We start from the raw sequence: 21,575 nt of genomic DNA on the forward strand, positions 1-21,575 counted from the left end.
TAGGTAGTCAGTATCTTCAAGATGACAGCTTTGAGAAGTACCTGGAGATGTCAGAGATGATCGTAGCATCTCTGCTGAGCCCAGAGCAGCCAGCAATACTACACAACACTTAGTAGACAAGAGGAGTGAGCAGAAGTGAGTTTCAGTTGATCAAGTGGAATTGGCAAGTTTAAATCTAACTAGAGCATTCTGTGATAAATGCTGTGTGATCTTTGATGACAAGTCAGTATTGATTCCCAGTTTCAGGCCATTGAGAAGAAAGAGTACTGTGCACCAAAATGACTTGGACCAACATCTCATGATCTCTCATTTACACACTGATCCCACCCATCCCTGATCCACTTAGGAGATCTGCAGAGGTCACAGCACAAGAGGTTACAGTTGACACACGTTTTTAGAAGAGCAGTGAAAAGCTATTGCTCAGGGAGTTTCACTCACTGAAGTAATTAATCAATAATTACTAACGAGGTGTGGTAGACATCAGTCCACCTCAGTGAGAAAGGCACAAAGCCCTGAAAAAGACAATGCTATAACAAAACAAACCCAGAACACCTCAACCACATGCCAGCATCGGTTCCTCATTTCCTGTCTAAATCCTGAGAGCTGTTAGCTTTTGCATACATTAGGAAACACTGCAGCCAGCATACTGCCCACTAAAGAGGAGCAAGCAGGGGTTGTAGTTCCTCAAAAATAATACAGTGACTCTCCCTTAAATCAGGTAAGTATGAAGCTATTCCTAGTGAAGGATAAGTAAGAAGCTAATGATGCTTATTAATAGCCCTTAAAGCTATCAGTTCATCTGAGTTAAATGCAGCAGTAATAATCCCTTTACGACCTTCCTCATTTTTACTGGGGAAATGGACAAAGTTTTATGAAATACTGCTGTTAACCTCAGATTTCAACTATTCTAAATATTGAAGATTACACTAACCTGAATCAGAATCTACCAGGCTCTGTTATGTATACATATCACTGAGGACCTGGACCAGAAATGGTAGGCAGCAGCTCTTCCTCTTAACACTTCTCCAAATTCAATAGGATTTTTGCCACAGACTTCCACAGATATCGAATGTACATGTTAATCTGCCATGAGGCATGCCTAGACACTATAGATCACCCAATTTGAGAAACTGGATTATAATGATAAAGGTGGTAAGGATTTCTTGCTGTTTCTTCACTGTTAGTCACATATCACTAGTCCAGAAAACTTGCTCTTGTAACAAGGAAATGCTTAATAAAACCAAGCCTTAATCTGAAATACATAAATTACATCTTGACCAGAAACATGGAAGAGAAGAAATAGTAAGAGACATGTACTGTTCAGACTGAGAATTTTCCCTCTGCACCTTTACTACAAATGTGGATAATCATAATCACAAAACAGAACAGAACAGAACATAAAGCATGTTCTGGGGAATAGGAAAAACACTAATTTCTCAGAGACTGGTGGAAGTTCTCTCTCTAGGCACATTGGTCCTTCAGTTTCTGCTGCTGTGTTTGTTCTTGAGCCTTTCCTCCGAAGGACTTATTACAATGCAGGATGTAGGCACAGACAAGTCAAAGGTCTAGTTTGAAATAGCAAGAATGAAAGCCATACAAAATCTCATCTGCTAGATGACAATCTATTCACCTTGGCTTTTGCCAGAGCTTGTTAATAAAGGGGAGAAATGTACATGAGTCTGCTCAACCTACAAAATGCACACCTGGCAATGCACTTGGTCTAAGAAGCTTGGTATTACAAAGCAAACCTACATATTTATCTTTGAAGTAGCACTATTGGTTTTGATTGTGGTTTGTGGTTTGCTTGATTTTGTTCAGATTGGCAAGTGGCTTTGTACAACTCAAAACATTTTAAGACTCCAGTGTACACATTTGTTTGAGTTGCTTATTGTTCCTGCACAGAAAAGGTAAGGAATTTACTATTTGGGTCTTGATTGCACCCAAGAGTTGACAGGGACTCTGACTATAAAGTAGCCTTGAACATCCTAACTGATGGAAAATGAAAATTTTACCGGATTGGTCAAAGTCAGCACATTAATAACTTGACTGCTGTCCAGCTCATTTGTTAGATGCAGAATTAAAGGTTAATACCAGAAGCAATGCCGTTTACAAGAGCAGGGAAGAGCATACAAGAGCCGGGCTGCGGCTCATGTGCAAAGGAGCAGCCACAGTGTCAGTACAGCTGTGCATCAAGAACAGCAGCCAGTTCACCCAGAGCTTCAGCTGTTCCAGCTGTAGTTTTGCCAGAATGCAGGACACTTGGGGATGAATGAATATGCTGATGGCGACAGGAAGGATAAGACTTGGGAAACATGAAATGTTTCCAGGTTAGCCTAATCTACTGCTTGTATGGTCCCACTTCCCCTTCAACACTGCACATATTTAAACAAGTATTCTGCTCTGTTTCTAACATCCAAAGGCATGAAAATATAACAGCAACCTGGCAAGGGGAACAATAATCAGCATTTGAACCAGTTATCATGAAGGAAACACAGGGGAGATTTGTTAACACTGAAGTTGCTCTGTTGGAAATGAAAAATGTGGTTAGAAGGAGAGTTGGAATTCCCACTTCTAGGCTCACTGCATGGTTAGACATACCACAAGTTGTTTTGATCTGCCTCCAAATCTCCATTACGCAGGGCAGGGTAGTAAATTTGTAGCACTGACCTGCATTTGGCAAAGGAGCTTTTTCACCCTCTCAGCACATACCGTTTCTATATAGGAGGGTACCAAAGAGAAGAAACAGAAAATCCCTCTTATCTAGAGAGCTGCCCAGACAGTGATTATGTGTAACAGGTGGGAAGTGAGAGATACCAGCAGACTCCTGAGACAAGGTGCTTCACGGATTTAGAGCACCTCCTCTGTGAAGATAACTTCCTGCCTAGGCCTGGCAACCAAAAGCAGCAGTGTGCCAGCCTTATTAATTACTGGTTTAGGAATCTGAAAGGCTAGAATCCTTTTAAGATGTTACTAAAGAGAAGATTCAAAAAATATCCCCCAATGGGACAATTTATTTCTACTAACTCACTGGTGACTTTGGTAGGTGCAATCTGGAGAGCCGACAGGTGAGACAGGTAGTTAGGGAAAATGATATCAACACATCAGAAACAACTGTTTTACCCTACTCAAAGTTAGTCTTAGTAAATTCCTTTCTGTAACATGATAGTGTCTTTTTAGTCCCTTACATGTAAGCTATGCCCTATCTCTAATCAGCATCACTCTAGGTCTCCTCAGAATTAACCACTGCTGAGCAGTCCACAAAGCAAGCCCTGAAGTTCTACCATAAAGTGAATGTCTTCTTGATCTAATTTTATGTCAGGGCAAAGCTAAAAAAACACAAAGAGGTTTCTGTGGAACCGACAGATAATATAAGATTCAGTGCAGTACAGTTGTACACTAAAGCACAATGCACGTTGAGGTCTTTGGCCTGACCAGAGACACAGTTCAGGGATAAATAAGGTTGACATGTGAAGACTAGACACAGCATGCTATAAAAACTGTTAAGTAGCATATTAATTGGATTCTATTGGACTTATAATCAGATATATACTTCAGATATTTTTGCATTCCAGTCCTCATTAGCACCACAACAAGACCTCAAAAGGATTCCATTCACACACATGCTACCAAATTAAGAATACAGATCACATTCCATAAAACAGCACACTACGTACACGCATGGGCGTATATATCTTTCCTTGTGATACTGCAGTCACTATGAAACACAACACACCTACTACATGCTACCAAGAGCAAAGCAAAACAGGATATATGGCTACATATAGGTGTTCAAACCCCACACAATTTTTCTTTACTCTTGTAACAGGTTCCATGACAATGGTACTAGAGCCATCATCCAAATTCCTATCTGCCTTAAATTTTTATGCAAAGTAGAAGGTTGTAGCTTGCATTTTACACAAGTTACTCAACAACAACCTCTAGGACTTTGCAGCCAGCTGCTTTTAAAATAGCACACATGAGAATAACGAGATAATTTGGTAGCATTCATCCTCACTAAAAACAGGAGTCGTGCAAGGAGTTGGGGCTTTAGAACAGAATTGGGTCTGATTTGACAAACCCTATTGTTTTATACTTGAGTAACTTCCTCTGGAAAATCAAGCATATCTGGCAGTACCTGTTCCTCCTTTTCTTTGGTCTTGCTCCTGGAGACTCTGGAAGAGGTAACATCCTGAGCTGGAATGACAGAGATTTGATGCAGTGGCATGTTCATCACACCGCCTTGTTTGGTCCTAATATTTACAGGAAGGAGGCTTGAAGGCAGTGCTCATTCCGTGCCATTGTCAGGCCTTGCAACTAAAAAATAAAAATATTAGATGATGTTAAAGTAGCTTGAAATGCAATTATTTCTAAACCAAAGCTAAGTAATTCACTGGATCAAGACGCATCTCTTATTTTCTCTCCACATTCTAAACAGGAGAGAGTTTGGTGCACTGAGTGAGTGTGGAAAGACACAGAAGTTTTCAAGAACTTTAACTAGACAGGTCAGAGCACAATTTATGCAAAACGAATAAATAAATTATCAGTCAGTTCTGAAAGTGTTCTGAGAGCAGAGCTAGAGGGCAGGGATCATGCCTGAGTCTGCTTGGATAGGGAGAAGGAGGAAGAGCAGCTCTCCCAGATAAGCAGTGGGAGCCTGATACCTGAAGATGCAAAGAGCAAAGGTCGTGAAGGTAGTTTCCTAAACTGCCAGTCCCATCATACTGGATCAAACTGCCTCAAGAATCGTCCTGAATCACACTGAATGCTGTAGTTTTGGCTAAAAACAGGAAATATCCTGCATTTAGCTCTTGTCATTTATGTACCAGCTGGCAATAGAAAGACATGTCATGTGAGCTGTTCCTTTCTTAAAGACTATTAGAGATTAATATAAACAAAATCCCTCACTAGGGATTGTGAATTCACTGAACTACACACACTTCATCTTTCTCTTACTAATACAACAGGGAAGCATCACACATAGGAAAGATAGTGATAGACATAAATTAGCCAAAATTGGCAATGCTAATCTGAAAGGCAGGCATAATTAACCATACCTTTTATTAGATTAGTGAAGTTACCTTAAATAAGAAGCTTTTTAAAACACGTAGGATCATGGAGTGTTTATTTGGAACATAACTTGCCGCAAATGAGACACAACTGTGTTTAAAGAAAGGATTACAGGGGAATTAACACAGCAGGGACCATATTAAACAGGGCAACTGAATGATGGACTGTTTTTCTGTTTTCCATAACATATCAACTTTTTGGTTGGTTAGTTTTGAATCTGTGAAAGCAGAAAACAGAGACGAGATAGATGCCCTATATATTATGTTGCTTAACAATTTGGAAGTAGTGTAGCTTAGCACTTAGTGCATACCCTAAACTTATGTTGCCCACATTTTTTATTGAATATTTAATTGGAAGTTTTAAAGAGAGGCCAAGCTTTCTAGGTTTTTGATTCTGCAAAAGACACTGGTCTGGTTCTATTTGCATTAGACTCCATAGGAGCTGTGTAAAATGAAAACAGGATCGAATATTTTGACTGCTTTTGATGAAACAACAGAAAAAAAATTACATATTCCAAGCACTTTATACAGAGAATGATAGTTCACTATCCTCTTTGCACTGTGGGGGAATGAGTTATCACAGGTCATAGAGCAAGTCATGAGCAAAACCAGAAATGCGAGCAATGCCTGCTGCATCCCAATCACACACTGTATTTGCTGGATGATGCTCAGCCAAATTCAAACGCTTTACTGACTCGTGGTCAGGATTTATATTACTTCTATAGAGGCCAAGACAGTACCTCATAAAGCATGCATGAAAGCTCTGAAGGTAATGCCTCCGTAACTTTCAGGCATCACTTATTTTAAAAATAAAATATATCAGTATGCATAAGCAAGCAACAACAAGGAGACTTCCTTACTGGAGGACAAAGGGAAACATGGGAGTTACCAGCATTATTGAATCTCAGCATAAAAAGAAAACAGAACCTCCTCAGGTCCTCCACACACCTGCTTAGTTACATCCTCTAAAGCAGCCAAACCAGAGAGGATATAAACGTGGGCTGAGATGAGAATATCAAACCACAATAAACAAGGCAGGAAGGGAAGGTATTTTCCCAAGAAAACATAGGGAAATGAAATCCAGAGAACGTTAAGCTTCAATGAAAATATGCCAGCTAATATGTTCTGTGCTATTGCCAGCAATAACTGAGCTCTGTGTCCCCCCTCAAAAAGGGTTCTGGCCTTGCAGGCAAGGACATGTTGCCATGACTGTAAAGAGAACAAGGAAAATTATTAGAAAACACAGTTTACCCCCTGTGATTATGGCAAACAAGTAAAACCAGTTTTTCTGCAGGTACTTCGAGGACAGCATGTGTTAGAATTCTTTGAAAGAGCTCAAGCAGCAGATATAATCCAACTGGATATTCAAAGATGATGTGAAACAGCTCTCCTCTGGTAAAGAAGCCTGGTAGATGTTCTAATAAAGCCTGCCTTTGTTCAAGGGTGGCTTCGAGAAAGCTGTAAACTAAACCCAGATGCCCCACTGTAGCATCCCCAACCTGCAAGGTCCCTAATAATGCACGCACTGTATCAACCTAAAGCACATTAACTCCACAGCACTAATTAAAGGATAAAGTTACGTGAATGAACAGACCATCTGCAGCACCGAGTACAAACAGACAAGGATGCCAGGAAAGCAATGCCACTCAGTACAAAGCAAGTTGTGACAAGCTCCACAGGACATATTCCACAGCTAAATTAATTCCACATGCTACCTGATTCAGAGGTGAGGAGGTGGGCAGCTGCCAATTGGGATCCAAATTTCAATCACATCAAACTGGGAGCCTGCCAAAAATGAAGAAATGCTAAGGCAAGGGGACTGCTCCTACTCCTACTGCAGTAACGAGACTTTCTCATTACTACAGCACCTGCATCCAACAGCAGAGTACACTTGCCCCCAGGAGGTGGCAAAGGGCTCAGCTTTCTCCTTCATTGTGTTTTATTTGGTTCATAAACCACACACGTAAGGAAGTCCCATGACCACTGCTGTAGATGATGTTGTATTCACAAAGGAAAGACTTTTCAGATTCTTTTTGCCTGGAAAGCTGAAGCAATCATAGGGTGCCAGGAAAGGGATAAAGAGGGTACATACACCTACTAGGTCCCATAGGCAGGGCAGCCATCTGCCTGCAAAGGGATCTTATTCTCCTTCTGTCCCCATGGTTGTTAACGTATCATTCACTGGGGTAAAATACTTAAAGAAAACCTGTCTTAGGAATTTGGGAATTCAGCAAATTATAATAAAGGTTAAGCCTTTTTTCATAGCTGGACTCTGTAAGAGATTTCTTTACTCATGCTGCCAACAGCCAATAAGCCACAATTCAAACGACTGCTCTTGTCCAGAGAGACTTCCTGCAAAACTGGCTGCGGCACACAGGAATGCCAAGAGAGAGGACAGCTTGAAGCTCAACTGTTCCCCCTATCTATAGCCACACTGGTTCCAGCCAAAAACAGATTCCAGCCATAGTGCCATTGCAGAGAGCCTTCGCAAACGAATACGACTCCGAAAGACAAAAAAGAGCCACAGAGCCCAGAGGAGATCTTAACCTAGTGAAGCTAAGATTTCACCCACCCAGGTAGTCCAGTTTTGCTTTCTGCAGGGCAGACAAAGAGTAACTAAAAATGCCACCTGGAACCACATCAGCTGGGTCTTCATTACATTGCCAGAACCACGAAGCTGCAGCAAGAACAGTCGGATTCAGAGGAAATGAGACAGTCTCTGAAGGCAGTTGAGCAGCACAAAAGGAAGGAAAAGCATGCACATGACTGGGGACTGGTGGCTGTGGCCTTCCCCTGAGCAGTATATCTGACAGCAACATAAGCAGAAAATTAGATTCTTCTGGGTTACCAGCATTAAGTACATGATGTTAAGGAAACTTCCCAATCTGACCATTCACTAGACTCTCTGGCAGTCACACTCCCAATGCCAGAGACTTTCACTGCTGGGACTAAAGCTCCTTCATAGCAAGCGGCTCCAATGACCCAATAGGAGCTGCACTTGACTCCCCACTCACACAGTCAGACCAGGTTTCCTTACTGGCTCGACCTCAGGTTTCCCATGGCAGAATTTCAGATATCTTGTTCCACAAAGCAATTTATTCATAGTGCAGTAACACAGAAACAGCCCATGATGCTTCCAAGGAGGACCCTTAATAAAGGACCCCCTGGGCTTTTACACCCTCACAGTCTACCCACATGAAAGTGTCACTCTTCCTCCTGAGTCCTCCACCCCTGCTGTTTCTCCAAGTGTCCATTCACCTGGTTGGTGCCACCCATCTTTGTGCCCTTTGTTATCCAAAAGGTTGGCAGTTTGTGGCCTCTTGTCAGGATCCCACCCAGAGCTCAATCTGCAGCTTGTAAAGGGAGCTACCTGTACCAGATGTATTCCTCAACTATGAGAAGGGACAACTAACAACAAAAGGTAACCTCACTGTAAGAGAAGTAGGTGGGAAACCACTTGAAATCCCATTTCCATCATCCACCCCATCAGGATCTGTTTCCTAAGTGACAAGAAGAACATAAATCAGACTACAGGTGAACTGAACGGTCCGTGAATTGTTGGACTGTTACACTGAGAAGTGTCACTGGAAGAACCCAGGTGGAAGTTCTCCCTCATCTGCCACCTACTGCAGTTTCTCTGCCCATTACACATTCAAAAATAAAGGCTAAACTGCTCTTTGCCAAAGATTCCCAGCTAGACTGACGCAAGTAAGCACAACACATGATCTTCTGTCTACGGCTTCATATCTACCAGAATCTAAAAGCATACAGTATGAACAGCAGATTAGGTCACTTACACTTTAGAAAGTCCACCATACTCCCTTGCTACATGGCATATGCTGGAGAACTTCAGCAGAAGCTCTGGAGCTGTAGTGGCACTTGGCTGCTGATGTACACAGGCCTTACCAAAAGAAATGCATACTAAGGATGCATGAAGGTGTGTACATATGCTTTGTATTATAGCAGTCAAATAGGTCAATTGTTTTCCTATTTAAAGTACAACAGATATTCTGGATTATAAAAGAATCTGTCTTTATGCACGTGAAAGATGTGCCCTGAAAACTGTGGCAGAAGGAAGATGGTAGTCACTAACAGAAGGGAATTGGAAGGAATTCTACCTATCAGTTGTTCTGGTCTGCCCCAAAGTTTCTTCCATTTTTCTTCAACTACCCTAGTCCCCAGTAACGACAGTGAGCTGCATCACGTAGGTCATTGGTCTGATAATCTGTTGCAGGGTGGGCAGATCAAAAATAAAACAACAGATCGCTGATGTCCAGATAATCCAGACACTGAAGTACCATTCATGGCTGTGACAATCCTGCAATGGACTAGATCAGCCTGAAGACTTCAGGGGACCTTCCAGATGCAGGATGAAAAGTGCTGTTCTGAGTCTTTGTGGATCACTGCCGTGCAATCCAGCCTTCTGAAACTTCCCCTCTGCACAGCACAAAACCAGATCCAAACAGGAATGGAAACCCTCTGAAGAAACCTCTGACTGCTGCTAGATGGTGTAACATGTTCATCAGATGGCTTACTTTTTCCTAGTAAGACTTGAAATAATTATTAATGCAGATTTGGAATCTGTTTTTCTGTTGGAGGTCTTGATGTGAAATCTCAAAGCCTCATTAAAAAGAAAATCCTTTGGTTTTGGGTTTTTATTGCTGTTGTTCTGAAGGTAACAGTTCACTGACTGTGGCAAATTCCTATGTGCATCTTAACTTTCCCTAGTACTCTGACATTTCAGATGGATATAGCTTATGTCTACTTTCTGTACACTACATTTTCCATATTTGCAAATATTTCCAATCCTATTAGCTTGTGTTGGCTCCAGTTTGAAGCTTTTATTATTTCATTTTGAGCTTGTTCGGACTCTTCCCCTACTAATGTAGCTTACATAATCCTCTTCTAGAGATGACAGATGTGCATTTTCAAAAAGAGGATCCTGCATCTGCGTTTCATTTTGGTTTACTGTGGCTTAATCAGTACTTTGTTAACAGCATTATTTAAGAGATGTTATCAAGCCTCATGCACTTCACATGCATTTGTTAACTTGACAAACAAATGTAATTAAGAAAGCCTAAGGGAGAGGAACTAACACTTCCTTCTCTGCAGTACCTTTCACATTTCACTTCTAATGTTGTACTAACCCTGAAAAGAAACCTTTTATTCAGACCAGGCAGATATAATTCTGGATTATTGCTATTTACAGCTATGCATCTGCCCATATATCTTGCACTGTTTACTAGCTCAGCTGTAACTTCTCCCTTTATTATCTCAGTTCCTCCTTTCCTCCACCTGCTAGTGTCCTAAAAATAATCAGCTTCAAGCCTTAAAAACATTTTTCTTCTAATTTTTTTTAAATCATGTTATTGAGTAGCTGAAATCAAAAGAAAGGCTAAGAAAGCGGACAAGAGATTCTTCTGCAAATTACCTGTGTTCCATTTGAAAGCTTCTCAATATACAGGAATATACAGGTGTAGACTATGCACAACACATAGAAAAACAGAAGTATCTGCCAGCTCTAGCTGACTCCTCTCAAAATGAGAATATGATTACTTCTACAAATATAATACAACTAGACAAGCAAGCTGTTAAACTACATTATCAATAAATAATGGTCCTAGAGCTCTTAGCATCCCCTTTCCTTGATTTCAATGGAAGCTAAGGAGGATCTGCATCTCTAAAAAACAGGTTCCTTAAAAACTGACCCCTTCAAATCAAATGAGCTGATAAATGCAATTGTGAACTAGCTTAGCATTCAGGAAAATAAATGTCACTTCCCTCTGTTTCAACAACACAATAATACAGTATTTACAGTCCCCTGAGAAACAAAGAAATTACTTCTGTCTGCTTCTGCTATTAATAGCAACTTACCTGCATCAAAAGCATCAATGATCATTTCTAATGTCCTGTGGAAAGAACAAAGCACCAGATGTTTCACACACACCTGGGCAGTAAACTCCTGCTACAGAGGCAAAAATTCTTTAGCTACATCAGTGGTCTGCTGGGTAAAATACATTTTTAAGTAACTCCCCTTGTATATTTGTTGATGAACAGTTCATAATAACATTAGGATTAATCCCTGGGACAGTCTCTATAACAAGCAAAAAGAAAGAGAGGTAAAGCAGGAGTTTCATCCTCTGCATTGGGAAGCCCTAACGGTGGAGGCCTGGGAGAAGTCAACAGCCAGGGTTGGTGTTTTCTCAACCAGCAAGTTGCTCTACCTGCTCCACTGAATTCCCAAACCCATTTGCATAAGGGGGTGCCATTTGTTCTTTTGAGTTGATAAACACCATTTCACCTCACCCCTTCACATTAAACACATCTTCCTGTCCCAACGTGCTTCCAAACTGAGCAGGTGTGTGAATCACAGTGCAAGCTGAGAGTCTTTACAGCTTTGCTGCAAGCAGGATGTAATATCAGAGCATGTTTGGGACTTGCCTTATCACTCTTAGTCATGATCCTATCAGCTCCCAGAATGAGTAGAGACTGGCTTCCCGAGAAATTAATGCCCCTCTCCAGAAGAGGTATTCTTCCCTCCAATTTGGCACCAAAGCCATCCCGCAAAGCAAAAATTAGGTTGTCTTAATCACACAATTCCAAACTTTTCTTAAAGACATGGATGATGACTTGTTTCTTCATAATACTCATGGTCAGGGAACAGACCACAGTACCATGCCAATTGCTACAGTTTCTGAGAAGAGCTGTCTTTCCTCCTTCGTTGGCTGTCCAAAAGCAATGCACAGCAGTAACCTACATGGATTCCATCACAGTGATGCAATGGTGAGCACATCTTTTCCTTACTAACCCAGAGAAACAGTTTGAGAGAGTAGTGGTGAAGTTTCATACAACCCAAAACTCTTAAACTAACAGAAAAGAAACAAGGTCATATTATTGTGAACACAGGTTTGGGAACGGCCCGCTAAGATTGTTGCAGCTGGTCGACTGCAATTGCAGATCACTGTACAATCAACAAAAAAGGGTCCATAGTACACTACTGGATACAAAAAACACTCCCCTCACCCCTAGTCATGGGCAAAAGTCAAACCCCACAAAACTATGACATGCCAGGGAAAGACAGCAAGTGATGTCAAGGAAAAGGTAAAACCCCAGACCTCCAGAATAACAGCAAATCTACTGGAAAAATGCGCACATGATCATTACAATTTGGCAAAGTGCTCCATATGACAATTGATGTTTTTTAGAAGAAAATGTTAAGTGAAGATTATAATCAAATGGAAAAAGAGACATATTAATACATGTATAGACTAGGAAGAGAAATTTGCACCAACATATATTTGCAGGCAAATTTCTAGTCTAGTATACAAGTCCACATGATATAATGTAACACCTATGGATAATTTATGATCACTTCCCATTCTCCGTTATAGTCCTTTCAGGGCTCACAAAACTCTAAATCAGTTCTGAAATCCAATGAAAAATGGGTCTGTATTTTTATCTTCAAAATTAATAATGGCTATTAAAAATGCATAAATTTACATTGAAGACAATGAAAGCCTTGGTTTCTCAAACACTGTAAATATTTACAATGCAAGATAGTGATGAAACAGAACAATCTCACCATTGTTCAGTGAGGACATTGCTCACATTCTGTATTGTACAGAAATAACAATGATGCATTTTTAGGAAAATTCTGTGCTTTATCACTTATTTTCCATTACATTAGAGGCTAACAGTTTTAAAAGCCATTTACGAACAACAGGTGCCTAAGCAACATTCTTCGCTATTGTTGAACTGCTACCAGGCAAAACATTCCTCTTAAGGCAGAGTAAAAAGAATATACTATTGACTAAATGGTTCTGTGTTTTGAAGAAATATGAAATCATTCCTCCTCTGTCTTTGGGTGAATAAGAAATTTCCAAAGCAGAGCACATAAGAATGTATTTCTTTTGCATGATTTACAAGTTAAATGTCAGATATAGCTTTATTTACAGGTTTAAGTTACAACATGTCTTAGCTGTGGAAGTCTTAGTAAAAATCTAGGTTTATTTTCTGGATCTTTATGAAAAACCTTTAAACTCTGAGGAAATAGCTACAAACCACATTCTTTAGGACTTGCATGATGCAACTGGAGAGCTTAAAACCAGTGTCTTCAAAAGTTCAAATGTAGAGTAAAAAGAGCAATGCACCAGTGAGTTTCTTTTCAACTATAATTTCCCACATTTTAAGGTAACCCGAATTTATGATGCAAAACTCACTACCAGAAGTCATTTGCTATCACCCAAATTTAAAACTTTGAAATACATTTTAAATACAGGGAAATACCATGACTCATTAAAGTATAATAGGCTTTGGTGAGAACTTTTTATTGGGAAGTATACTCAGGCATAGTATGTTTCCATCTTTTTCCATGTTGATACCTTCTCTATACATTTGCTAACATCCAACAAGAATCCCCTGTCCAGAGGGCAATGTGGGAAGTACCAGTACTGTGAGCTGCACGAGTACTTGTTCTCCAGGCAGAATTAAATCCTGGGGGAGTCCACAGCCCCACTGACATCACTGCCCATCTTTATTTCAAGTATCACCAATACAGAGTTGTGCTCACTGGCTGTGGTTCAGGAAGGCAAATCATTTGAGTTCTTCAGTTTAGTCACTTCTGTGCAATGGAAGGATAACAGTACTTCCACTTCCCACCTCTGGGCTGCTTGACAGACAGCTTCTGTGGGGGTGGTATTGTTCCTTACCATGGCAAAGCACAGTACCTGGCACAACCAAGAGCACAGACTGAAGTGCTACAGTAATATAAGCAATAACAGCAGTACACATCTGAGTCACTCCTTCAGATTCACACCTGCATCGTCACCAAAAATTGCCAGATCTTGATTTGAGACAGTTGCTAGTCAGACAAACATGGTATTTATCATCAACTTCAACATGAAAATTATGCTATGAAGAGTTTAAGAACCTCTGTGTCACAGTATTATCATTAAGTAGTAAACCTGTATAAAACCTATAGACAGAGTCCAGGACTGTGAACAGACTGATTCTGCTCCGGTGCCAGAATAAGAGAGCTGCTTCCAGCTGCAACCTTATCGTGGCATATGCTGGGTGGTTAAAAAGGCTGCATGTGCCTGTCTTATTGTAAGTGTCCCTGCTGTAGTTTAAAGGCCAGGCAACTGATTTCAGAAGGCTGAACAACAGCACTGATTCCCTCACCCCCGCTCCCCACACCAGTGCTGACACTGACATGCACTGGCAGTGGAAAAGCATCAGCACAGTTTCCCTTCATTAGGGTGTTATTTCACACGAGCGTGCTGGCACGTGTATGTTGGTTCTGCCCATCTTTCCCCCACAACAATGCTCTGTGCCACCCAAAAAGAAGAGACTGGCATTACTGAAACCCACAGACAAGGCATTCCTTACCACAGTCTATAAAGGGCCAGTCATCCCCACTGTACCTAAAATAGCCACTGGATGCAATCACGAGATGAATACATGATTGTGGATTCCTTCAAATCACTGCCTTCTTACATGGACAAGAAACCAGTGTCCAGCAGTTGCATCCTCACCCATTGTCCTTGTTCTCAATTCAGCAATCAAGTGTTGAGCCTTTCTGTCCCATCCAGTATTAGTCCCTTCATTTCTAAAAGTATTTACAAGTTTAGAGATTTTATAAGAAATTTAGAGAAACAGCACAAAACTCCACCAATTGACTCCTATGCACTTGCAAGACCTATATAGAATCTATTTAATCACACCCAGGGACAGCTTTCTATCACCAGAACTACAGCAGTATTTCTGAAGTCTAGCTGTCACCCATGAGCTGCTCAGTGCCAGTAAAACACAGCCAGCTACAGAAGGCTACTAAGACAGAGAGAAGTATCCAGATACAGAAAAAATGTACTTACTAATGAGAAATATTGAGAATTGCACAGGTCTGTTTCTTGCTGCTGGAGAAGAGGCTGACTTGCAGTGCCCTGTTGCCCTACTCTTAAATGACTACCAGCTTTTCCTCCAGCAGATGCTTCAAAGCGATCTTCAAGTGTCTAGTAGGGGTGAGGGGTGGCCCAGGACACTAGACAGCAACATGCTGTGACACGAAAGCTGGTTTCAAAGGAAGCTGGTGATAGCTGGAGCAATACAATGGAATGGATTCTGGGATGCTGTTGCATATCTACAGGGCAAGTAAAAGAAGTTGCTATATGAAGTTCTCCAAACACGGAAATAGAATTCAGAATCATGGCCACATCACTGACACCAATTGACATGTCACATTTTTTAACCCAATCACATCTAGAAGTGGCTTTTTTGTCTTTTCCCCAAACAGATGCTCTTTGCTTTAAATTAGTTTAGACAGAAGCCAGTGAGATGAGCCAAGTGTGCTAAACAAAGCCCATGGAACTCCGGCGCACACAAGCATTACTGTAAAACCTGAAACATTCACGAAGAAAAAACCTGGAAGAAATAGTAGTTTTTATCAGGTGTTTGCTGAAACTGAAAGCAGAAGAAAAACTTGATTTATTTATTTATCAAACTAAAATTTCATCAGTCCTGGAGAAAAATGTACTGTTGTAGAAAGAGGCAAGCACCAAAACTGTTGAGGTCCCATCAGAATTTTACATCAATTGCATCCTGAGCTGCAGAGAAAGAAACCTATACAACTTTAGCCTACTCTCCTCCATATTTTCCAGGACCGATACCTACTCACTACGTAGTCTCCTTCTCTAAGTAGTTACAATTACAATAATATTCAGGGACATTTGTTCTTCCAAAGAGTAGAAGAAAAATTACTACAGACAAATAATTTGAACATCTACTGAATTAGGCTAATGGAGAGACAGCAAATGCGAGAGGTTTTTTCTTAACTGAAAAAAAGAAAACTACCCCCTATTCCAAATGCGACAGATGTTAGAAAGTCAAGATAGAAATCTCCTCAGTTTTCTGCTCACTTAAAACAGTTGGCTGGTTCAATTCCAGACAGTCCCATCTTTGGCACAGGCTCCCACACATGGACTGTACAGCAGCATCAAGATGGTCATAATGTATCTAAAGACTAAAGACAACTTCTGGTTTTGAAGTCACAGGAACCCAAAAGTAACCAAAACACTGCTGGTTTCGTCTTGTAGGACCCAATCATTCCCAATATGTGTGCAGCACTGTGCTTAGGAACAGGCACGGTCCCCTCTGCGTCACAAGTGACCTTGTGCCTGACACGGTCCTTCTCCATTAGCTGTGCTCTTTCTGAATGAGGCATAAAGCCTTGGGCTTGGACAAGTTACACTTCTTGTTTTACAGGGACACATAATATTCAGTGAGTGGTATTAGCTGGCAACATTACCATTATCTTTCAAAGAAATAATCTGGTACAATCTCACATCAGCTACATTTTTCACAGTTAACAGAAGTTTCACATCTCAGCAAGGCCACCTGATCTCTCTCTGCCTCATTACAGAGGACAGAAATCATCTAACTTAAGAAACAAAACCAACAAAAGGCTAAAAAGTATTCAGATCCCTATCTTCAGAAACATTAAATACCTCAGCTGAAAAGGCTCCCTCTTCTTTGCTGTGCTGCTTCTGCAGCAAAGCCAGGCAGCTGTCCTGCAATGCTCAACCAATGCCACCTAATAGCTTCAAACAGGAAACAACAATGTAACACACATATAAATGTTCGCTTCTGTGCTCTTGGATTGAGTCTTTGGGGGTGGGTGTGGTTTTTTAAAGAAAAAAAAATGTCCAGGAAGCAGATACCCACCAAGGAGGGCATGTTTTCTGCCTGAAAAAGAAGACATTGCTGGCAAAACTGCACCCTACAGCATTTAGCTGGGGTTAAGACTCAGCATGAATCCAGTGCAAAGTCAGTACCACCACCTGGTCTCCCCCTGAATCCCTACCCAAACACTGATTCTGTCCACATTTTCCTCACTGGCAAAGCAGAGATATCAGTTCAGTCCTAACTGCAGGTTATTAATTAGAATACTTCTCTGATTAGAGATCACCAGTGGTATTACAAAGTAGATTATTTTTAGCAATTGTCTGATTGAGCCAGAGCTACAGTCAGTTTTAAATTAGTCGCTGCTTCTTCTAAGATTATATTTTAGACACCAATTTCCAATATTTAGTATCTCTTCAAAAGCCATCATCTATCAATCATCTTTGCAGAGAAAAGAGCAAAGAGGAAGCAGCTATCATATACCCAAGAAGGGACTTAACATTTTCAAGTTTCCTGCTCAAAGCCTAGTAAGAACAGAAATAGGAGATGAAGACATATGGAAAGGCACAGTGCCTTCAGACACCAGTGGTGAAGGCATTTACAAGCTCAAGTAACCCATCCTCTGACAGCTGTCATGTTGGAGTGGCACCTTTTATAGAAGGGGTTGTAGAAGGTCCAAAGACAGCGTAACGTGCTGTTTTATTGCTCACCAGGTTAAGTATGACTTAGTCTGCTAGTGATTTTCTTGGGTTTTTTGGCACATTACGATAAAGGAAGAAAAACAGACCCACAGAAGAAAGGCTTGGCTCAGAAACTGGCCAGGTTTCCTTGACTCAGAGAGGATGCTGGAGACAGGATAAACAGCATTTCAGAAAACCAGGCCTGTGCTGTAGCATGTCCATGTCACTGGCCTTGGTAGGATACACTGTGTACAATCAAGCTGCTTTCCACTCTCATCCCCTGCTGACATGAATTACTTTCAGACTTGAAACCCAACAGTTTCATCATCTTATTAAATTCCCTATTCCTGGCTCAGATGTCTCTCACATGCATTAGTTAGATTATATCAACTAAGGAGAGCTGTCCATGAGCTGCATAGGATACAGCTCAAAGGCGGTCAGTCAGAGGCTGGATCATCAGTTCTCTCGAGTTCTCCTCCCTTATTCACAGAAGAAGCAATGCAAACTGTGTGACAAGGGATAAGTATATGTTTTGTGGTGTCATGTGGAAAGGGAGAGAATACCAGAGCATCAAGATGCAACTGCCAAACATACCTTCCTTGAGCAGAGCATCCACCCTGAAGCAGAACCATCCCTGCAGCTTCCTCCCACAAGCCCTGCACAAGGCATGGACAGTAAAGACAGGCTAAGCCAAACCCAGAGACCAGAGAGTCTTAATAAGGCAGCTAAGGAGGACTTGAAAAGGCAGCTGACAAACAGCCAACCAGCAGGATGCCTTCAGGGCATCACAGCCCTACCAAGTCTGTGCAAAGCACCTGTAGTACTGCTCAGTGTGAACATGCCAACTAAAAAACTTCCCAGGAGGTGATCAAAGATGGATGAGACAGACTGAACACGTGTCCCAGATGACAAGTAGAGCTCAAGTAAACAGAGAAAGCAAACAACCGTAACAAATGTCTAACAGACACAATGGAAGATCACGGCCAAGAATAAAATGCATGATGTATCTAATTCCCTTTCTATATAAGGAACTGATCCTGAGTCAGAGCTTCTTTGCTCTCAGGCAGCTGGACCACACGATGCTATGCTTGCCAGGGTATCGCTAACAAAGGAAAGTGAGTGAGAAGTCTTATCTTGAATCACATGTGTTCAACAGCAACTGAGCTGGGATCCTTGCCTTGTGGTTGCAGAAGTTGATATCAACACCACTAGCAAATAAAAGTGTAGGCCTCCTGCAGATACAAGTGCCTCAGGGTCCCCAAAACAGCAAATACCGACCACAGGAGATCCTGGAAAGACAAACACTACCAAAAGACTGTAAAGCATATGTCAGACCTACCCTGCTGCAACTGGCATGTACATATATAGAGGAGACTCTTCCACACTTCTCTACAAGCATCTCAAATGAAGCCTTATGGAGTAGGGACAAAATGCAAGAAGCACTTAGGCAATCCTGGCAGGAGGCACAGAGCTCTGGCAGGGCCACCTCCTGCTGCTTTGAAGTTGGGGTTTTAATATATCACTTGCACGTTGCCTCACTAGAAACAAAGTCACGCGTATAATTTAAGTGATCAGATGGATCAGGTAGGGTCAAAGAGGAATAACTTTGAACTTTGTGTGGTTTGGAAAACACAAGAGAGTTGTGGGTTCTCACTGATTTGCCTGGAAAACACCACAGTGCAGTTTTCTTACACTTCTAGGATGGCACATAAAAAGAATCTCGTCTCTAAAAGGCCTTGGGAGCTGCAGAGTTCCACAGGTGTACTACAGCAGGACTCTTCTTCACACACCTGCCAAAGCATGTAGCAGCTCGTACAGAACAACATGGAGACCTTTCAAGCCTTGGAATTTTGTGATGAAAGGAAGTTGGTGAATATTTCTGCAACATCAGAAAGACTTAACTCTAGCGGTCTCAGCCAGAAGTTATCTATCCTCCCCTGTCAGGTCTTACCCTAAGATTAAGAGTACAAAATAGCAGAACATCTCTGTCACAAGAATCACAGAAACAACATATACGCCTCACACAAAGGAACTGCTAAAAGGCAATATACAGTTTTCATGCCCAAAAGCAACAAACATATTTCAAGGCTACAGTAGCAAAACACTGCATAAGAACACTAATGCATTTAGAAGGCTAAAATCTGATCTCATTTTATTGGCTTCTGCTTTATTATGCCAAGAGCAAAGTTAAAACTCCCTTTCAATATTTTAATCAAACCTGCTGCTGTTTTTGACTAATTCCCAAGATCAAGCTATCCTGACAAGAATCCTGTAATTTTACAATGATATCTCTCCTCCCTCCACCCCCTTAAGTTATCAAACATTAATTTTGTGAAGAGTCTGCTGCATCATGCCAGGTCTAATTTAGTAGCAGTACTTAAAACTTTTCTCCTAGGCTTTCAGAAGGCCTTGCAGTGGAAGAAGGCCATTCCATAGCAGAAGGATTAGCACAGTCTGATATTTTACAGTTTGGTATCCTGTGGTTGCAGGTTTCATCCACGTGACCTATCTTGTGTCTAAAAAAGTGCTATCTCCACGGGCTTTGGCACAGGGTAAGGCTGCAGCTCTCAGTTGTGATATTGCAATTTATATTCCCTTCTTCCTGCAACATTAAAAGTTCCAGCAAATACATGACATTTAGCCAACAGATTCAGAAGTTACTGGCAGTGTGATTGCATAAGCCCACTTCCCCTTAGAGAGAAGGCTAAAAATTTTTTAAAAAAATCCAAGAACCTTACAAAAACCTTGATACAGGTGACAACTGAGTTGTAGGAAACTAAGGTATGCATAGGTGAAGTAGCTTAAGCCAGAAAATTGAGGCCAGAAGCAGGAAAAAGACTCAGATTTCCTGTCTCTCTCAAAAAAGCCTTTAGCTGCGAGTGAACTTCCTCTTCTTTTTGAAGCTAGGCAGATTTTTTTTTTTCTTCTCTTTGACACAACACAGCATTTAGTTAAGTATGCATTTATACTGTTTGGTATAAAAAACCCCTTTCATCTAGAAATCACTTGCAATGTCAAAGAGTAGCAGCTCCTCTGCAAATCTTCGGTCTACCTGCTTTTTACGTATTATATTCATGCACATATAGACACAATTTACAGAAGCAGCTTCAATGTAAATGAATGGTCACAGATTGTGCTAGAGAAAAAACACTGACAACAACTGTCCTTCCTAGTCCTGGCACTTCCAGCTCAGATTTGGCAGGCAAGCTCAAGATGAAAAATACTCTAAAAGTCATAACGATAATCACAGTGAAAAGGACAAGATTTTGGATGCAGAACTACAAGGAGAACTCACTTCATTTACCAGAAAGGAAGGAAAAACCAAAGCCTACTGTTAACTTTAGAAAGAGCCAGACTGCTCCTATGTCTGTTTTCCTCTCTGTCATCACCTATGGTAAACTATTACCTAATGCCCTTCACATTCCTCTGGTACGTCAGACTTCACCAGGCTTATGATGAACTGAAAAGCCACTGCCAGCTTTCACTTTCTATTGTAGCAGAATTCATCATACTAATAAGTGCAAGTCCCTTAAGAGTGGTTTGCTGAAGGAGGTCATGGGAAACATGCAAGAAGGAGACAAAACTACACTCAGATAAGGCAAGCAGAGGCATTTGCAAGAATTTCTTGCCGTAATATGGTCCGTGTTATGAAACAACGGCAGAGCCCTGTATTGCATCACTTCTTGTACTCCAATCCCATCTTCCCATAAACAGAAAAAATCCCAAACATACACAGATACATGCCACATCTTTCCATGAGCCTTCCTCTTCTGACTGATGCCTTCGTAGTTACAAGAGATTATAACAAGGATTGGCCCAGTAGTGAATCACCCTCAATAGCACACTGTGCTTTTACAACTAGAAATAGAGGGATCAGAGAGATTAATCCCCTGTCCTGGATGACACGAGGAGCCAGTGACAGTGAAAGCAAATATAAATAGGCAGAGAAGACTTTTTCTTGCTACAGCTCCCGATGGTTTTGAAGGAGGCTCTTCCACAAAGAAATGCTTTCAGAGACCATTACGAATGCCATTAAACAAAGGCACCCTTTTTGTAAATCCTGCAGTAATTGGGAGGGGAGGGGCTTCCACTAATAACCCCCATGACACCACCTTCCCTCTCCCAGGAAAGGCCAGGTTCAGCCTCGCTGCCA

General features: G+C 41.3%; 1 protein-coding gene across 6 annotated transcripts in view; it reads right to left on the minus strand.

The window, feature by feature from the left end:
• MARCHF8 (membrane associated ring-CH-type finger 8) overlaps positions 1 to 21,575 on the minus strand; it is a 93,981-nt gene that overhangs the window by 67,462 nt on the left and 4,944 nt on the right. For 5 of the 6 annotated variants that reach the window (XM_064662767.1, XM_064662769.1, XM_064662763.1 and 2 more), the window contains exon 2: positions 4,136 to 4,314. In XM_064662767.1, coding sequence (XP_064518837.1) covers positions 4,136 to 4,231 — 96 coding nt within the window. In that variant the 5' untranslated portion in view covers positions 4,232 to 4,314. Of the gene's footprint in view, positions 1 to 4,135; positions 4,315 to 6,781; positions 6,852 to 21,575 lie in introns of those variants that run through there. The other variant, XM_064662765.1, reaches the window with a different exon arrangement.

The sequence above is a fragment of the Pseudopipra pipra genome, chromosome 8 (assembly GCF_036250125.1).
Source record: "Pseudopipra pipra isolate bDixPip1 chromosome 8, bDixPip1.hap1, whole genome shotgun sequence".
Taxonomy (NCBI): domain Eukaryota; kingdom Metazoa; phylum Chordata; class Aves; order Passeriformes; family Pipridae; genus Pseudopipra; species Pseudopipra pipra.